Raw genomic sequence first — 16056 nt, forward strand, 5'->3', positions numbered from 1 at the left:
TCTTTGCAAATTTTTTTTTTTTTTTTGCAAAGAAAAAAGCACTTTGCTGTATCTTTTGAGGTGGAAAAGAAAAAATTCTGCAGAGACAAATGCAAGCTTACCACAGAATAAATGCCTCAAAACCCTATGTTAGAATTCAACTACTCAAGTTTAATTTTCATGATCTTTGATCTATAAGCACGCACATTAAGTTTTTTAGTTTATAATATGAATTCTGTGTCTCAGGAAAGCCCGTTTACTGGGAACAAACTGAAAAGTTAACTTACAAAGACAAGATATTTGTGACGGGATGAGTGGACTTAAGTTCCTGGCTCACCTCATATTTTGCAGTATTTGGAGCATCCGGTTTGGTTGTCAAGGAAACATCTGATTCTGCATTCGTTGAAAAACCATCCAATGTTTTCATCAATTTATCAAAATTGCTTTCATCAGGCACTTCCGGATTAATAAAGGATAATGCAGGTTTATCTGTTTTTAGAAAAAACATTTTAGATCAGTATAAAACATAACATGTATAGTATATATAACATATGTAGTATTTTGGAAACAACTTTCAGTAGCATTAAGGTTGATGTGAAGACACTAAAGTGTCTCTTTTTATATTCACTTTCCCCAAGATTTCTTGAATCTTATTAAATAAATAGGGTCTTTCTCTATTGTGGAAGCAATGGTTTCTAAAGCCTACAGGTAAAGAGCACAAGAGAAACCAATAATAATCAATCTCTTTCTCTGGCCCATGGACTGAGGCATCTGCTGCATAAACCTCTAAGGGACAACTCTCTCCAGATGGCTATGGGAATGAAAGACCCTGTTTCTACCCTCACACAGCCACCTCCAAAGCCCAGGAGGATAATGTGCCCTGTACATGAGAGGTGGGAGGAGGAGGGAACAGGCTGGTCTGTTCACTGGGCCTGTTATGTCAGAGAACATGACAATGACTGACCAGTCATTACCTCAGATTACAAATCACAGAGCAATCGCCTAAATGTTCAGGTGCAAAGGAACAAAATATAAAGACACTCTGAAAAGACGATAAAGTTAGATAAAACCATAAATGTGTCTCTGATCTTTGATATCTTGATAACATTTTACACTCACATGTACTTTGGAACTAGACACCTAACTGAGCTAAATGCTCAGATAAAAATAAAGATCCTGGGGCTTCCCTGGTGGCGCAGTGGTCGAGAGTCCGCCTGCCAATGCAGGGGACGCGGGTTCGTGCCCCGGTCCAGGAAGATCCCACATGCCGCAGAGCGGCTGGGCCTGTGAGCCATGGCCGCTGAGCCTGCGTGTCCGGAGCCTGTGCTCCGCAACGGGAGAGGCCACAACAGTGAGAGGCCTGCATACCGCAAAAAAAAAATAAAGAAATAAAAAAATAAAGATCCTGTTTTCATGCAAATATTCTTAGTAAAAATAAAAGAGAAAAAAGGAACCTGAAACCAAAGCTGAACCTGATTCTCAACTATTAAATCAGGAGGAAATAAAGTAAAACACACACACACACATACATACACACACACACACACACACCTAAATAAATCTAGATTCCTATGCATGTCTACATATTATAAACACCTTTGAAATAAAGTATGAGATTTCAAAAGATAACTACACAAGCACAATTAAAGAAAACGTGCATGGCCACAGGTTTATAAAGTTACTTGCAGTTGTCTGTGGAATGGCCTCAAGATAAACTCTAGCCAAACCACAGAATAACTGTTTTAAATCTAACAATGGGACATTTTTCCATAAAAGAATTTTTAAAAGAAAAAAATTTTCAGAGTTTCACAAAGTATATCACCATCAAATACTTACAGTTTGTAATGTGAATGCAGAAAATAGATGGATTGATTTGGTCAACAAGTTTAAATACTCTCTGAGGTGGGTCTGCTGTAAAATTCAATGAATAGATGGCTGCTTTTTGACTACAAAACTGACTATCACCCCTGAAAATTAAAAAAATAATAAGACAAAGTTTTAAGGCAAATGCACACAATCTTAGCAAGATTATTTTAAAACTGTCAGATGCTTGCACTATACTATGTTAACAACTACATGGAGGATATTTATGAAAGTGCGATGTTAGAATTGAATCCACTTTTATTTAGTTTATTCAGTGTTAAATTGTTTGGCATTTTAAACTTCTTCCTCTAACAGTGAAAATATGAAGACAACTAGAATCACCTTTAAGAAAATCTTGTCAAGTATGGAATATAGATCAGAGTATAATTTTGATGTAAATGAACCTTGCAAACTCTGACAGAATCAATTACATAAAATTTTGCAGAACTTCAGATTGTTTATAAGTACTCAGAATGGATCCAAAATTCCTAATCTTTAGAATAAAGCTGTCTTCACAAAGGATTGTGAGAATGAGAAAATGTAACGTCATCTGGAAGTTTCGGGGCTTAGAAGTTACAGTATAGATAAGTCTTCAACCAATCCCAGACTTAACAAACCCTAATCTATTTGATACTGATACAGATATGGCATAGAGATATAACAAAAATGAGATATTACATACTGCTTTAAGGCTTTTTTTCACTTAATATATAGTGCCCAATATTTCCCATATCAAATATGTTTTTGTATTATTATACTAAATAGCTTCATTTATACCAATTTATTAAGATACTCCCAATTTTTTTAACCAATCCTCTACTGTTGATCTAGGCTGTTTCTAATTTTCCCCGATTATATATAATGCTATAATGACATCCTTGTACATACATTTTTATTAATATCGCCATTTATTTCCTTAGGCCATATCTCCTGAAGTGGAATTGCTGGGTCAAAAGGTAGGTACGCGTAATTTAAGGCTTCTGGGACATACTGCCAAATCACCTTCCAGAAAGGCAAGATGCATCCTTACCAACACTGTAATAATAAGAGCGCATATTTCCTGTACTCTTGCCAAGATTGGATATTATCATTCAGTTTTTACCCTTTGCCAATTTCATGGGCAAAAGCCTGTTATCTCATTGTTTAAATTTGAATTTTCTCTTTTACTAGTGAGGTTAAATGTTTTTCCATATAGTTTCTGCTTACTGGTATTTATTCTTCAGTAAGTTGACCATTTTTTATTAGAATGTTTGTCTTCTCATTGACTTATAATAACCCATATATATATATATATATATATATATATATATTTTTTTTTTTTTGGCTGCGTTGGGTCTTCGTTGCTGCATGTGGGCTTTCTCTACTTGTGGTGAGCAGGGGCTACCCTTCGTTGCGGTGCACGGGCTTCTCATTGCAGTGGCTTCTCTTGTTGCCGAGCATGGGCTCTAGGTGCGTGGGCTTCAGTAGTTGCAGCACGCAGGCTCAGTAGTTGTGGCTCGCGGGCTCTAGAGTGCAGGCTCAGTAGTTGTGGCGCAAGGGCTTAGCTGTTCCGTGGCATGTGGGATCTTCCTGGACCAGGGATTGAACTGTGTCCCCTGCATTGGCAGGCGGATTCTTATCCACTGTGCCACCAGGGAAGTACCTGATTTTTTTTAAAAATAATGAAGTTGTCAATCTTTTCTTTTATAGTTTGCCTTTGGGTTTATGCTTAAAAGACATTCCCTAACCCAAGATTAATAAATGTTCACCTATATTTTTCATTTGCTCATTAATTTTTTTTAACGTTTCTATCTCTTGGTAATTTACTTCGATGTAATGCTATGAAGCAGGAACCTAATGTTTTTTGTTTTTAAATAATCATCCTACATCATTTAGGATGTAAATCCTACATCATGATCCAACCTTTACTCCACAGAGATGAAATACCATATTTATATTAAATACATAAGTAGAAAAAAACATAATACTTTTTTAAAAAGTGAGCTGGTGTAAAATCAGTACACACAACTGATTTTTGGCCTTTCTATTCTCTTCCAATGACCTACTAATCTGTCTTGAATTAATACACATTATTTTCATTATTATAGTGTTACAACTGTTTTAAACCTAGAAGTTTGCTCTTCTTATTCAATAACGTCTTGGCTGTTCTGTTTATTCTTCCAGATAAATTTTAGAATCATTTTGACACATTATCCCTCTCCCATCTGACTAGAATTACATTATAATAAATTGAAATGTATAAGTAATGATTCTTCCCATCCCACTACACAGACCGTATCTCTCCAGTTATTCAAATGTTTTATGTCTCACTATATTTTGAAGTTTTTCTTCACAAAAATTCTGAATAGTTAAGTTTAATTCTAACTATGTTAAATTTCTATTGGTGTTATGAATAGAATCCATTTCCATTATATTTTTTGAATGTTTATTGATGGGGTATTGATTTATTTTGTAACTGGCCTCTTTTCCAAATGCTCTGTATAGTTCTAATGGTATATCAGTTGTTATTGTAGGCATAAAGAATATTTTTGAAAAACCGTGAGTAGTATTAATAAGAAAAGATCCAGCACTGAAAAATCTACGAGTCCTACTGGGCCTTAAAGGATGAGTAGGAATCAGACAGAAAGGGAATGGGACACTAATCCAAGTACAAGAATGACATTGGCCAAGGATGGGTAATGTACTGATGGTATTTGGAAAACAGAGTACCAAAGGTGGGCTGGATGGTGGATACCAAATGGGGTTAGTAGGAAATAAGATCTGAAAGAGGCTGGGATGGATATGAATCCAGGTTATGGATTCTGTAGGTAATGAGAGTTTTTGAAGGTTCTTTAGCAAGTGAGTGATAAGTTGAGGCGTGAGCTTATGAAGTGGAAGAAAGTAGGAATGGATAAATATGAGGGCAATCGTAAAAGACAACTCAGTAGAATGGGACTCTTCACCCCTCCCCTTCGAGTCAGGCAGCTCTCCAATCCTGTGCAGTGAATCAGTATCACATCCGTACATTTCTCTTTAGTCCCACTATCACAACCTTCAGGGGTAAAAGAGAGGGCACCTATTAATCCTCATCTGCAATAGCTTCCTACTTGGTTCCCTGTTACCAGGCCTGGACCCTGTGATCTACTGTCCATGCTGCTGCTAAATTTATTAAGTTGGGAATCTAATCACCTCACTTCCCGGCCCCCTGAAGAATTCAGGAAAAATCCAAACCCCTCAGCATACACACAAAGCCCCTCAGAATTTGACCCCTGCCATTCCCCACACTCCTCTGGCTCCACCCTTCCCTAGCCATGCTGAGTTACCTGCAGTTAAGGCAACAGGCTGTATTCCTTCACCCCTATGCAGCTCCCTCGGCCTGGAATGCCCTTCCTGATTCCGCGCTGGCCAACTTCTACTTGTTCTTCAGAACCCAGCTCAGTTATTTTCTAGAAAGACCTCCCTACTCCCACTCTCTGGGTTAGATGCCACTCCTCTGAGTTCTCCTAGTGTCTGGGGCAGAAACTGCCATCCACTCATCTGTCTCCCTTATTCATGAGCTCTTTGAAGGCAAGACCATGTCTAACTCATCTTTAAATCCCTGGTACTGGCACACAGGAGGGCTCAGGAAAGGCATGGTGAGATGTGAAAGACGGCTTTAGATGTGAGAAGGCAAGGAAGAGACAGGAGTCAGGGTAGCCTCCAGGTTTCTGGCCTGGATTTCTGCCTGGGTAGAGAAAGTCAAAAGGGGATACTTGAGGGTCAGTTAGGGGTGGAGGGGAGAAATTCATTCATCCATTTAACTCATTTTTTTTTTTTTTTGCGGTATGCGGGCCTCTCACTGTTGTGGCCTCTCCCGTTGCGGAGCACAGGCTCCAGATGCACAGGCTCAGCGGCCATGGCTCATGGGCCCAGCCGCTCTGCGGCATGTGGGATCTTCCTGGACCGGGGTACGAACCCGTGTCCCCTGCATCGGCAGGCGGACTCTCAACCACTGCGCCACCAGGGAAGCCCTTAACTCATTTTTAATGAGGGCCAACTATGTGGCAGGAGCTGTGCTAGGTACTACTGGTAAATGGTATATAAAAGATAATTCTTACTCTCAAGAAGCTTACATCTAATGAGGAAAACAGACATTAATCCAATAATCTTAACAATAAATTTACAAGTTATTGGACAATAGGACTAGCTGATGACAGTTCAGCAAATGTAAATAAACTTTTTATGAGTTGGAATCTACATAACAAGAACACACAACTAATTAGGACTATTAGTTTTGATTTCAGTATTTCTACACTCCATATTCAGGAGAAAGTCACAAGCAAAACTAACTCAAAAAATTCTGAGGTCCTCTCCTGAGGGCACTACGAATTCAGCTCTAACTTCTAAACCATGAGGTCCACAAACCACACCTAATTTTTTAAGTAAGTTTTACTGAAACATAGTCATGCCCATTCATTTACGTATTGCCGATGCTGCTTTTGCTCAACAATGGCAGAGTTGAGAAGTTGCAGCAGAGACCATTATGGCCTGCAAAGCTTAAAGTATTTATTATGTGGCCTTTTACAGAAAAAAGCTGGCTGACCTCCATTCTAAATAGTCTATATCTAATTTTTTTAAAACAATTACATTCTAAATAATGATCTCAAATTGGAGCAGATACCTCACTCTCAGGCTCCTGGTACTTACTAAGACAGGAAAACAGAATGATTTTCAACAAAGACTGAACCACAATATAGTCCAGCTAGACAGAAAGATAATCTGACTAGTGTTTCCCTGGTGGCGCAGTGGTTGAGAGTCCGCCTGCCGATGCAGGGGACACGGGTTCGTGCCCCGGTCCGGGAAGATCCCACATGCCGCGGAGCGGCTGGGCCTGTGCGCCATGGCCACTGAGCCTGCGCGTCCAGAGCTTGTGCTCCGCAACGGGAGAGGCCACAACAGTGAGAGGCCCACGTACCAAAAAAAAAAATAAAAATAAAAATAAATAATCTGACTACAACACCCCATGCTCCAAGCATTTTTACAATATCAGAAGTAGATTCAGGGCTTCCCTGGTGGCTCAGTGGTTGAGAGTCTGCCTGCCAATGCAGGGGACACGGGTTCGAGCCCTGGCCGGGGGGGATCCTACATGCCGTGGAGCAACTAAGCTTGTGCTTCACAACTACTGAGCCTGAGCTCTAGAGCCCGCAAGCCACAACTACTGAGTCCACATGCCACAGCTGCTGAGGCCCGCGCGCCTGGAGCCTGTGCTCCGCAACAAGAGAAGCCACAACAATGAGAGGCCCGTGCACTGCAGCGAGGGGTGGCCCCCGCTCACCGCAACTAGAGAAAGCCCGCACCGCAGCAACAAAGCCAAACAGCAACATGGCCAAAAATAAATTAATTAATTAATTTTTTTAAAAAAAAGAAGTAGATTCAATTTCCCATTGGGCAATAAAATTTCCCATGGGAAAAACACATCACACTTCCAAAAAGCATTCAACCTATCAAGTTTCAATCGCTAAAACTTGATACAAGACTAAATGTAAATTAGCTATCTCTGAATAATAAACTGGTCCCATCCTGAATAAATTAACCTCTCCTAAGTGCTGCTATTTTATCTGAATTATGAGAAGCAGATAAATCAGAAGAGATTATTTCTTTACCTTATAATCAACTGGGAATGTCATTTTCCATTATTCTCCTAGACAATGTGAACTGTGAGAATTCCTGGTAGATTCGTCCATCAGAAAAGTATAAACAAAGCTTTCCTATCTATTTAATTTTTTGTTACAAGTATTATGTCTACAACAAAAGCTGTAAAATTAAACTGTACTTTTCACCCTAGGCTATACATGAGACTAATTCACAGATACAAAAATGTGACACCTTATCTGTTTACAAATCACAGTGAAACGTAATTCAGTATCTGAACACAGAGATTTCATTATACCCTTTGTAAAAAGTACACTCTCTCTTCTCTTTTGCCTGAGCTATCATCTGGCTGGATGCAAATAAGGGATAGACACTCTTGTACATATTGGTTTGGACAGCATGACTTCTGAATGATGCAAAATTCAGAAAATCAGGTTTGCGTTTTTCAGCCTGGGGGATTTTTCACTTTCTGTCCCAAAATTTTATAATCTTGGTCCAATTTTATCAAAGCTGCATGTGTCACAAACTTACATGACAACTGGGATTGAGCAGGCAGAAAAGACACTGAAATCCACGGAGCTGCAATCAGGATCACAACAGCAGTTGACATCACACAGTGCTGGTAACAAGTCACAGACACACAGAGCAGCAACTACAGAAACAAGAGAGGTGGGGTGCAGGGCGTCACAATCAGCAGGTAGTGACTGCCCCCCTGCCACTGCAAGGTACCAAAAATCCATCTCATACAGAAGGTCCATTTTACTTTTCCTATTGCACTTTGGGGGAAATTTGTGAAGTGAAAATAAGTCAGTTTGAGCACTCCTCCATCCAAGGTTTCCCCAAAGTGGATAATCATCTGACTCACCTGGAAAGTTCTGTTTGTATTCTACCTAGAAAGACTCTGATTTGGTAAGCTAACTATGAAACCAGACACCTGTTTTTCAAAAACTTTCCAGGTGATGCTGATAATTAAAACAGGTTTAAGAACCAGCACAGTAAATCGATTGCCTGACCAAAAGAACCACCAGTTTAACACTGCAGACTCCTGAGCCCCTCCTCCAGAGATTCCAATTCAGAGGAAGGGCCCACTTAAGGTTGCCAAGAATCAGGGTTCTCTATCTTGTTCCTCTCCTCAGATGTCAACTGCAGCTTTGAAGCTGAGCCCACATTCACAGGCTATCGGCCAAGAATCAAACTGGCTCAAGTTCTTTGTACTTGGGATCCTAGAAATATCTTTCGTAATTCAGACAATAAAAGCATGGGAAGAGGTAGGAAGCCCCACTTAGCAAATTTTAATTTTTACTAATGATGACTACCTGGATCTTTAATTCCCTATTTTAGTCTGTCAAACAGGGGGGCAAAAAACTTTTAAAGAGATAGCAGAGCATGAGAATGATAAATACTGAACTCATGGTAGTTTAATTACTGCTGGAAGGGAGGGAATAAGATCAGTGCTTCAATCTTACCTGTAATGTTTTTTCTTTTTTTGAAAAAGGATTTCATGAACAAATTTAAAAAAGGGATCTCAAGCAAATGTTGGTAGCCAATACATACAACATTCTTATTTGCATTTATGAATTATTTTACAATGTTTCCCTCTAGTCAAGGACTCCTCTGTGTGCTTAGAAGTGTTGAGGCACCCTGCCTTATATGTTCAAAATTAATGTTGATTTGTTTTACAAAACTTAACGCCTTTGTAAGTAGGTAGCTATAAGACTACTAGGGACAAAGCAATAGTGTTTAATAACTTTACTTAGGGAAAAAAAAGGTCTCTATCCATGTGAGTATACTTAATCAGCGAACAAGTATCTGTTGAGCACTCCCAGGGTCTAAGTAGCACTCAGCTGCTCTTCCAAGCCTCTTCACGTCTACAGGGTACTAATGAACAGAGCTCACATTCAAGATGAAAGTTATCATCCTTCTCTTCCACCGGTAACCCATTCTGCAAACGGCTGCCCAGTTCTCCACTCCCAGTCAGTCTCCTGCTACAACACGTACCCAGGGTGTGACCTAAAATCAGGCACGTAATTCACTAACATGAAAAATGGGAATAACCCAACATCCTAAGGTTGTTATAAGGATTAAATGAGATACATCACAGATGAAATGCTTAGCACAGGGGCTGCTACACAGTAAGCAGTTAATAAATGCCAGCTGTCATTTATTATCATTACTTGCACAGGTCTAAACAGAGGCCCTTTAAAAAGACGAAGGAAAGTGTAAATTCATCCTCCCATTTTGGAAAAACAGTCCTGAACACCTATTAATGATGGTTCATGAACAGCTTCATTTTGGGGAGAAAGTGCATTAACAGATGAAATATTTACATGGATAAAAGACAACTCAGTCCAAAAAATCTTAGAGAATTTCAGATATTGAATACTCTGCTGTATTCTGTCCCAATTTATCACTTAACTTCCCTACTAATTCATCAAATAAATAGTTTTGATATAAAACAAAGCTTTTTTTAATATTGAAATAGCAAATATATTTCTCTGTACTTTTTCTCAGGACTACTCACAATTTATAAAGGAGAAATAATGGTTCAGTAACTGAAGTCCTAGAGTTCAGAATGTCAGCCAATGATGACTTTTCTATCTACTAATACTGAACCTTACTCAATTTAAGAAAAGATCTTTTTCTCTTAAGAAGGGATAAAAAATACTGCATACCTATTGGAGTTACAGTCAGAGGGCTTAAAAGGGATTTTTTTGAGATCACAAACCCCTTTGACAAACTACTCACTGCTACGAACTCTCACCCCAGAAAAATGCATATTCACAAAAGTTTGCACTCTATCTTGGAGTCACAGCTATCCCCTGAAGTCATCCATGTCGAATCAGATTACTAAATAGTCACCAAATGTGTGACTCAAGGAGTAGATCACTTTCTGAGAAATATGTCAATTATCCCTAAAGATGAATCTTGAGAAGTGGATATAACCCCTCACCCCATAACTTCCCACCTCCAATTCAACACAGGAGGAATCCTGGGTTCTTATAATTCAAGTCAACAGACAGGGGCCTTGACTAGTCACTTTCAGTAAACTAAACTTTTTGCGTCTCTTTTTGATAAGTGAAAAGTTCAATGTATCCTATGCACTTAATTCCCACAACTGTCTACAAACTTTCGATTTAATTTCGTGTTCAGCTGCAAAGCTGCAAGCAAGTATTCATTCATTATCACCTTTAGCGTTAATGTTGTCCAAGACCACTGCAAGTACTTTCAAAGCTTTTTATATTGTCCCACTTGGGCTCTCTGAGCCTCGGTTTTCTCATCTGTCTGACAGTGAACAATAACATCTACCTCTAACGGTTGTTGAGAGAATTAATGCCTATGAAACACTTAGCAATGCCTGCACACAACAAGTGGTCAATAAACGTTTACTATCATTATTATTACATCCTCACCCGGGCTACCACCCCCCGCAGTCTGGATCACTGTAGATCCCCAGGAATTGGCACTTGGTACCCACCGTCCGTGACCGGGGTGGGCCTGGGGTCGGAGGAGGGCCTGGGAGCTCTGGGGGTTTCATGGGGCCTAGGAGATACAGCAGGTCGGAAAGTCGTCGGGGCTGGCTTCGTGGAGCTCAGGGCCTCCGTCGTCACCACCGGGGTGTCCCCGGCCTGGGCGCTCACGGAGGCCCAGCAGTCCACGAGCAAGAGCAGGAGCGGTGGGAGATCCCGCAGCCCCATCACCAAGCGGAAACCCGCGCAGCTAGCAGCCAAGGACCGCGCGCTATCTGGCAACCGCGGCGGCTGGGTGCGGGGCATCACGGGAAGGGTCGCGAGAGGACGCGAGAGGCTGGGGGCGGAGGGCGGGGCCTGGGCGAGGCGGGCGGAGGGCGGAGGGCGGAGGGCGGGGGCGGGGCCGGCCACAAGAGGCGGGGATGGGGGCGGGGGAGAGGGGCGGGACTGTGGAACGCGGGCCTGGGGCAGTGTGAAGCCAGTGGACACCTGGGGCTTGTGAATCCCGCATGTGGTTTCCAAGCGGACTGCGGTACTTGTTTAAAAAATGCGGATTTCCAGGTTCCGCCTCAGGGGATTCTGAATCAATAAGCCTAGGGCAGGGTCCAAGGATCAATATTTTTAACAAATGTCCTAATGCAACCAGTGGGGGGGACAGAAATTTGGGGACCCACTCTCCTAAAGCTACTAAATAGGGCTTTTTGAAGGAGCAGAGATCACATCACTATCCTTGAATTTTCTCTGTCTCACACCTGTCGACACTTTCTTTGCCGTTTTTGCTTTAGCCCACTTAGGCTCTCTGAGCCTCGGTTTTCTCATCTGTATGACAGGGACAGTAACTACCTCTAGGGCTTGTATCCCAGGAAGTCGCCAGATAACTTCTGTTCACTGTGTTGTGATAAGGGGGACAGATGAAGACTTAATAACTTTTTCTACAGACAAAAAAAATTGACAAAAATTAAATAGAATGATTTATAGGTGTTAAAAGGAAAAAACAGAGCAAATCTACTGTAACTCTACAAAATGAATTGAAGACCACAAGACTCAGGGAAGCCCCTCAGTTCTAAGCTGCCATATTTATAGAAGTATTCCAGCCCAGGTATGTTGGCTATATCTTTGATACTTTATCTCCTTACAATTCAGAAGTGAATGTGAAAATACTTAAACGTATCATGGTAATTATTCAGGAAACACATTTTTCCAATTTGGAAGAATGCCAAGGGAATTCCCTGTTGGTCCAGTGGTTAGGACTTGGCGCTTTCACTACTGGGGGCCTGGGTTCCATCCCTGGGGAGCTAAGATCCCACAAGCCATGGCACAGCCAAAACTAAATAAATAAATTAATTAAAATTAAAAAAAGAAGAATGCCAAAACAGTATATATACCTAGTTTATTAAATTTATACAGCAAAGCTAAATCATCAAAATGACATCTTTAGCACCTTCCTATGGCATTCCAGAGAAAATGTATAAAATACAATTGGATCAAATGTGTAATACAGATATTTCCAGTTCTTTTCTACAGAGGATTGTTTTAACATCCACCTGAAATTCTGGACCACTTTTAATAACGCTTGTATGTAACGCTTTCCTTTAAAAAAAAAAAACTATTATTTTCCAAACCTTCATCTCACAACTTCTAAATCCAGGATGACTTGTTTTTCAATCTTCTCTTTACTTCCAGGCCTCTACTTTCTTTTCTATACCTTAGTATCTGTCAATCGTGTTGTCCTATTTTCTGTTTTGAAATTTTAGGCTGTTGGATTAAATTTTGATAAAGTGACCGTCAGTTCTAACATTTTTGAGTTTATGGTTTGGGAAATAATCTCACCACCCCTTTTGGTTCAATCTCAAACACTCTGTAGGTGGCCCAAAAGTAATTTTATGACATTTTATACAGTCAAGATGAGGGCTGCATCAGCTCAGATCCATTTTGCAAACCTTGGGAACATTGAAACTTTTCATTTCACAGCTGACTCCTTTCTGCCAGGTTTTTTGTTCATCTTTCAACCCAAAGGATCCTTTCTCTCTTCCTTGTCCCCCGGCCTTGGCAGATTCCCTCATTAAGATGGAAGGACACAAAGAATGGCCAAGATCTATTTCCATATTTTGTCCAAAACTGCAGCATTTGCGTTAATGTTTGTGATCTAAAATGTCCATCTGTTTCTCTAGGATTATTGGCATTCTCAATTCCTTATAGCCTGTGCCAACGTTGGGAGGAATCAAGACAGTTTCAGCTTTTTGGAATTCTGCACTTGGAAGCTGCCGCACGTGAGGAGCCTGAAAAACCAAAGACAGGAGTAACTGGGTGGAAAAATAGCTGAGTCTGACTTCATATAGCAGTGATACCCCTCTGTCTTGGTCTTTGGTGTGGTTTGGGGTGAGTTGACTATTATTGTTGTTATTATTATTGCTAAAGTCGTGGCTTCTAATCTGTCTAAAACTAAGTATGCAGTTTTGCCTATGATTAAGTATATACACCCATCTTTATACATCCGAGCCAAATATTTTACAAATAGGGAGGCAGAATCATTAGGCTTTATAAAGGGATTTCTTAGAACGACAGGAGATGAAGCCTGTGTGAGGAGAAAGGACTGACTCTATTGTTTTGACTGAAGTGAACTGTCGAGTAATTCATTTCTAAATCAACACCCAGAAGAAAATAATCCCCAGCTTCTCTCCTCCTTGCATTTCCCACATGCCTAGTCAACCACCAGATACTATTCTTGTTCTTCAAATGTTTTCTGAAACATTATGGGGGCAGAAGGGCTATTTGAGCAGACTTCACATTCTTGAAAGGTCTCAAATTTACTAGTTTGACCTTTTCTGAAAGTGAAGTAATAAATACAGTCACAGACATGCATTGACAAGAATGAAACAATTCTTTGTTTACCAGACAACTTCAAACTTTCATCCTATTATTGGACCATACTGAAGTTTGAATAAACTAATCAGCTTTTTTAAAATTAATTTATTAATGTATTTATTTACTTTTATTTTTGGCTGCGCTAGGGTCTTCGTTGCTGCATGCGGGCTTTCTCTAGTTGTGGTGAGCGGGGGCTACTCTTCATTGCAGTGGTGCGCCAGCTTCTCGTTGCGGTGGCTTCCCTTGTTGCGGAGCACTGGCTCTAAGCACGCGGGCTTCAGTAGTTGTGGCACGCAGGCTCTGTAGTTGTGGCTCGCAGGCTCTAGAGCACAGGCTCAGTAGTTGTGGCTCACGGGCTTGGTTGCTCCGCGGCATCTGGGATCCTCCCAGACCAGGGCTCAAACCCATGTCCCCTGTATCGGCAGGGGGATTCTTAACCACTGTGCCACCAGGGAAGTCCCAACTAATTGGCTTCTTAAGAACAACTTTAAAGGGCTTCCCTGGTGGCACAGTGGTTGAGAGTCCGCATGCCGATGAGGGGACACGGGTTCGTGCCCTGGTGCAGGAGGATCCCACATGCTGCGGAGCAGCTGGGCCCGCGAGCTATGGCCACTGAGCCTGCGTGTCCGGAGTCTGTGCTCCGCAACGGGAAAGGCCACAGTAGTGAGAGGCCCGCGTACCGCAAAAAAAAAAAAAATTTTTTCAGATTGAAACATTTCAATCACAATAAAAGGTACAAAAAAGACCACTGTACACTGCACCGAGATCATTCAGATTTCACATTTTTCCACATTTACTCCACATTTCTTTTTAGTCGGTTTTATTGAGGGATAATTTATATACAGTATAAATTTTTGCATACAGTTTTTTATATACAGGTTTTCTCATGCACCAATGTACAGTTTTTTTGGTATACAGTTTTATGATTTTAACTAACACATACAGTCATGTAACCACAACCATAATCAAGATACAGAACAATTTTACCACGCAGAAAATTCTCCTCATGCTACTTTATAGTCAGCCCCTCCTACTGTCCCAGCCCTGTAAGACATTGACCTGCTTATTTTCTGTCCCTGTGATTTTCCCTTTTCCAGAATGTCACATGGATGGAATCATACAGTATGTAGCCTTTTGAGCCTGGCTTCTTTCACTTAACCTAATGCCTTTGAGATTTATCCACATTGCATGTATCAACAGTCTGTTTCTTTTATTATTATTATTTATTTTTAAGAGCTCAGCTTTTTTTTTTTTTTTTTTTTGCGGTACGCGGGCCTCTCACTGTTGTGGCCTCTCCCGTTGCGGAGCACAGGCTCTGGACGCGCAGGCTCAGCGGCCATGGCTCACGGGCCCAGCCGCTCCGAGAGCTCAGCTTTTTATTGACCGTGTTACTAAAGATGTTTAGTCAAAAAGACCAAAGCCCATGTCATCATCGGACTCTTCAGATTCTTCTTTCTTTGCTTCTATTTTCTTCTCAGCTGCGGCAGCAGTGGTGGAGGGGGCAGGATCTCATGCTGGGGCAGCACCAGCTGCTGGGGCAGGTCCACCAGCCCCCACGCTGCAGATGAGGCTCCCAATGTTGACATTGGCCAAAGCCTTTGCAAACAAGCCTGGCCAGAAAGGTTCAACACTTACACCAGTGCTTTAATGAGGGCATTGATCTTATCCTGGGTGACCATCACCTTATTGTCGTGCAGGAAGAGGCCGAGTAGATGCAGGTGAGCCCTGAGACGGAGGCCATGGTACGGGCCAGTGCTAGGCGGGGGCTCGTCACCAGATGAAGTGAGGGCCTCACCCCAAGGCAGCCTTAGCTTCCTTGGAAGGACCGAGCACCTTAGTGGCAGCTGAGGAAAGGGGTGTTTCTTTTATTACTTTTATTATTATTATTATTGTAAAAAAACCCACATACCATTAAACACCATCGTAATCATTTTTAAGTATACAGGTCAGCAGTGTTAAGTGTTTTCACATTGTTGTGCAACAGATCTCTAGAACATACATCCAGAGGAGTGTGGAGTGATGTTTCATTGTGGTTTTTGATTTGCATTTCTCTAATAATTAGTGATATCAAGTATCTTTTCCTGTGCCTATTGGCGATTTGTATATCTTCATTGGAGAAATGTCTAGTCAGGTTTTTTGCCCAATTTTTAATTGGGTTTTTGTTATTGTTTTTGAGATGTAGAAGTTCCTTATATATTCTAGATATTAACCCCTCATCAAATATGTGATTTGCAATTATTTTTCTCCCATTCCATAGGTTGCCTTTTCACTC

General features: G+C 41.0%; 1 protein-coding gene and 1 pseudogene across 2 annotated transcripts in view; both read right to left on the reverse strand.

The window, feature by feature from the left end:
- Positions 1-11147, reverse strand: part of TCTN1 (tectonic family member 1) — a gene marked incomplete at its 5' end in the record, with an annotated part of 28947 nt that extends 17800 nt beyond the window's left edge. The window contains 4 exons of the mRNA XM_082853520.1: positions 317-468; positions 1816-1946; positions 7984-8104; positions 10928-11147. Of these exons, the coding sequence (XP_082709646.1) occupies positions 317-468; positions 1816-1946; positions 7984-8104; positions 10928-11147 (624 nt within the window). The remainder of the gene's footprint in view (positions 1-316; positions 469-1815; positions 1947-7983; positions 8105-10927) is intronic.
- A 4038-nt stretch (positions 11148-15185) lies between these two features.
- LOC309970535 (large ribosomal subunit protein P1-like) lies at positions 15186-15525 on the reverse strand (annotated as a pseudogene). Its single transcript has one exon. The product of its transcript is annotated as a large ribosomal subunit protein P1-like (transcript).
- Positions 15526-16056: the final 531 nt, after the last annotated feature.

The sequence above is a fragment of the Leucopleurus acutus genome (genome assembly GCF_964270905.1).
Source record: "Leucopleurus acutus genome assembly, chromosome: 13".
Lineage (NCBI taxonomy): Eukaryota > Metazoa > Chordata > Mammalia > Artiodactyla > Delphinidae > Leucopleurus > Leucopleurus acutus.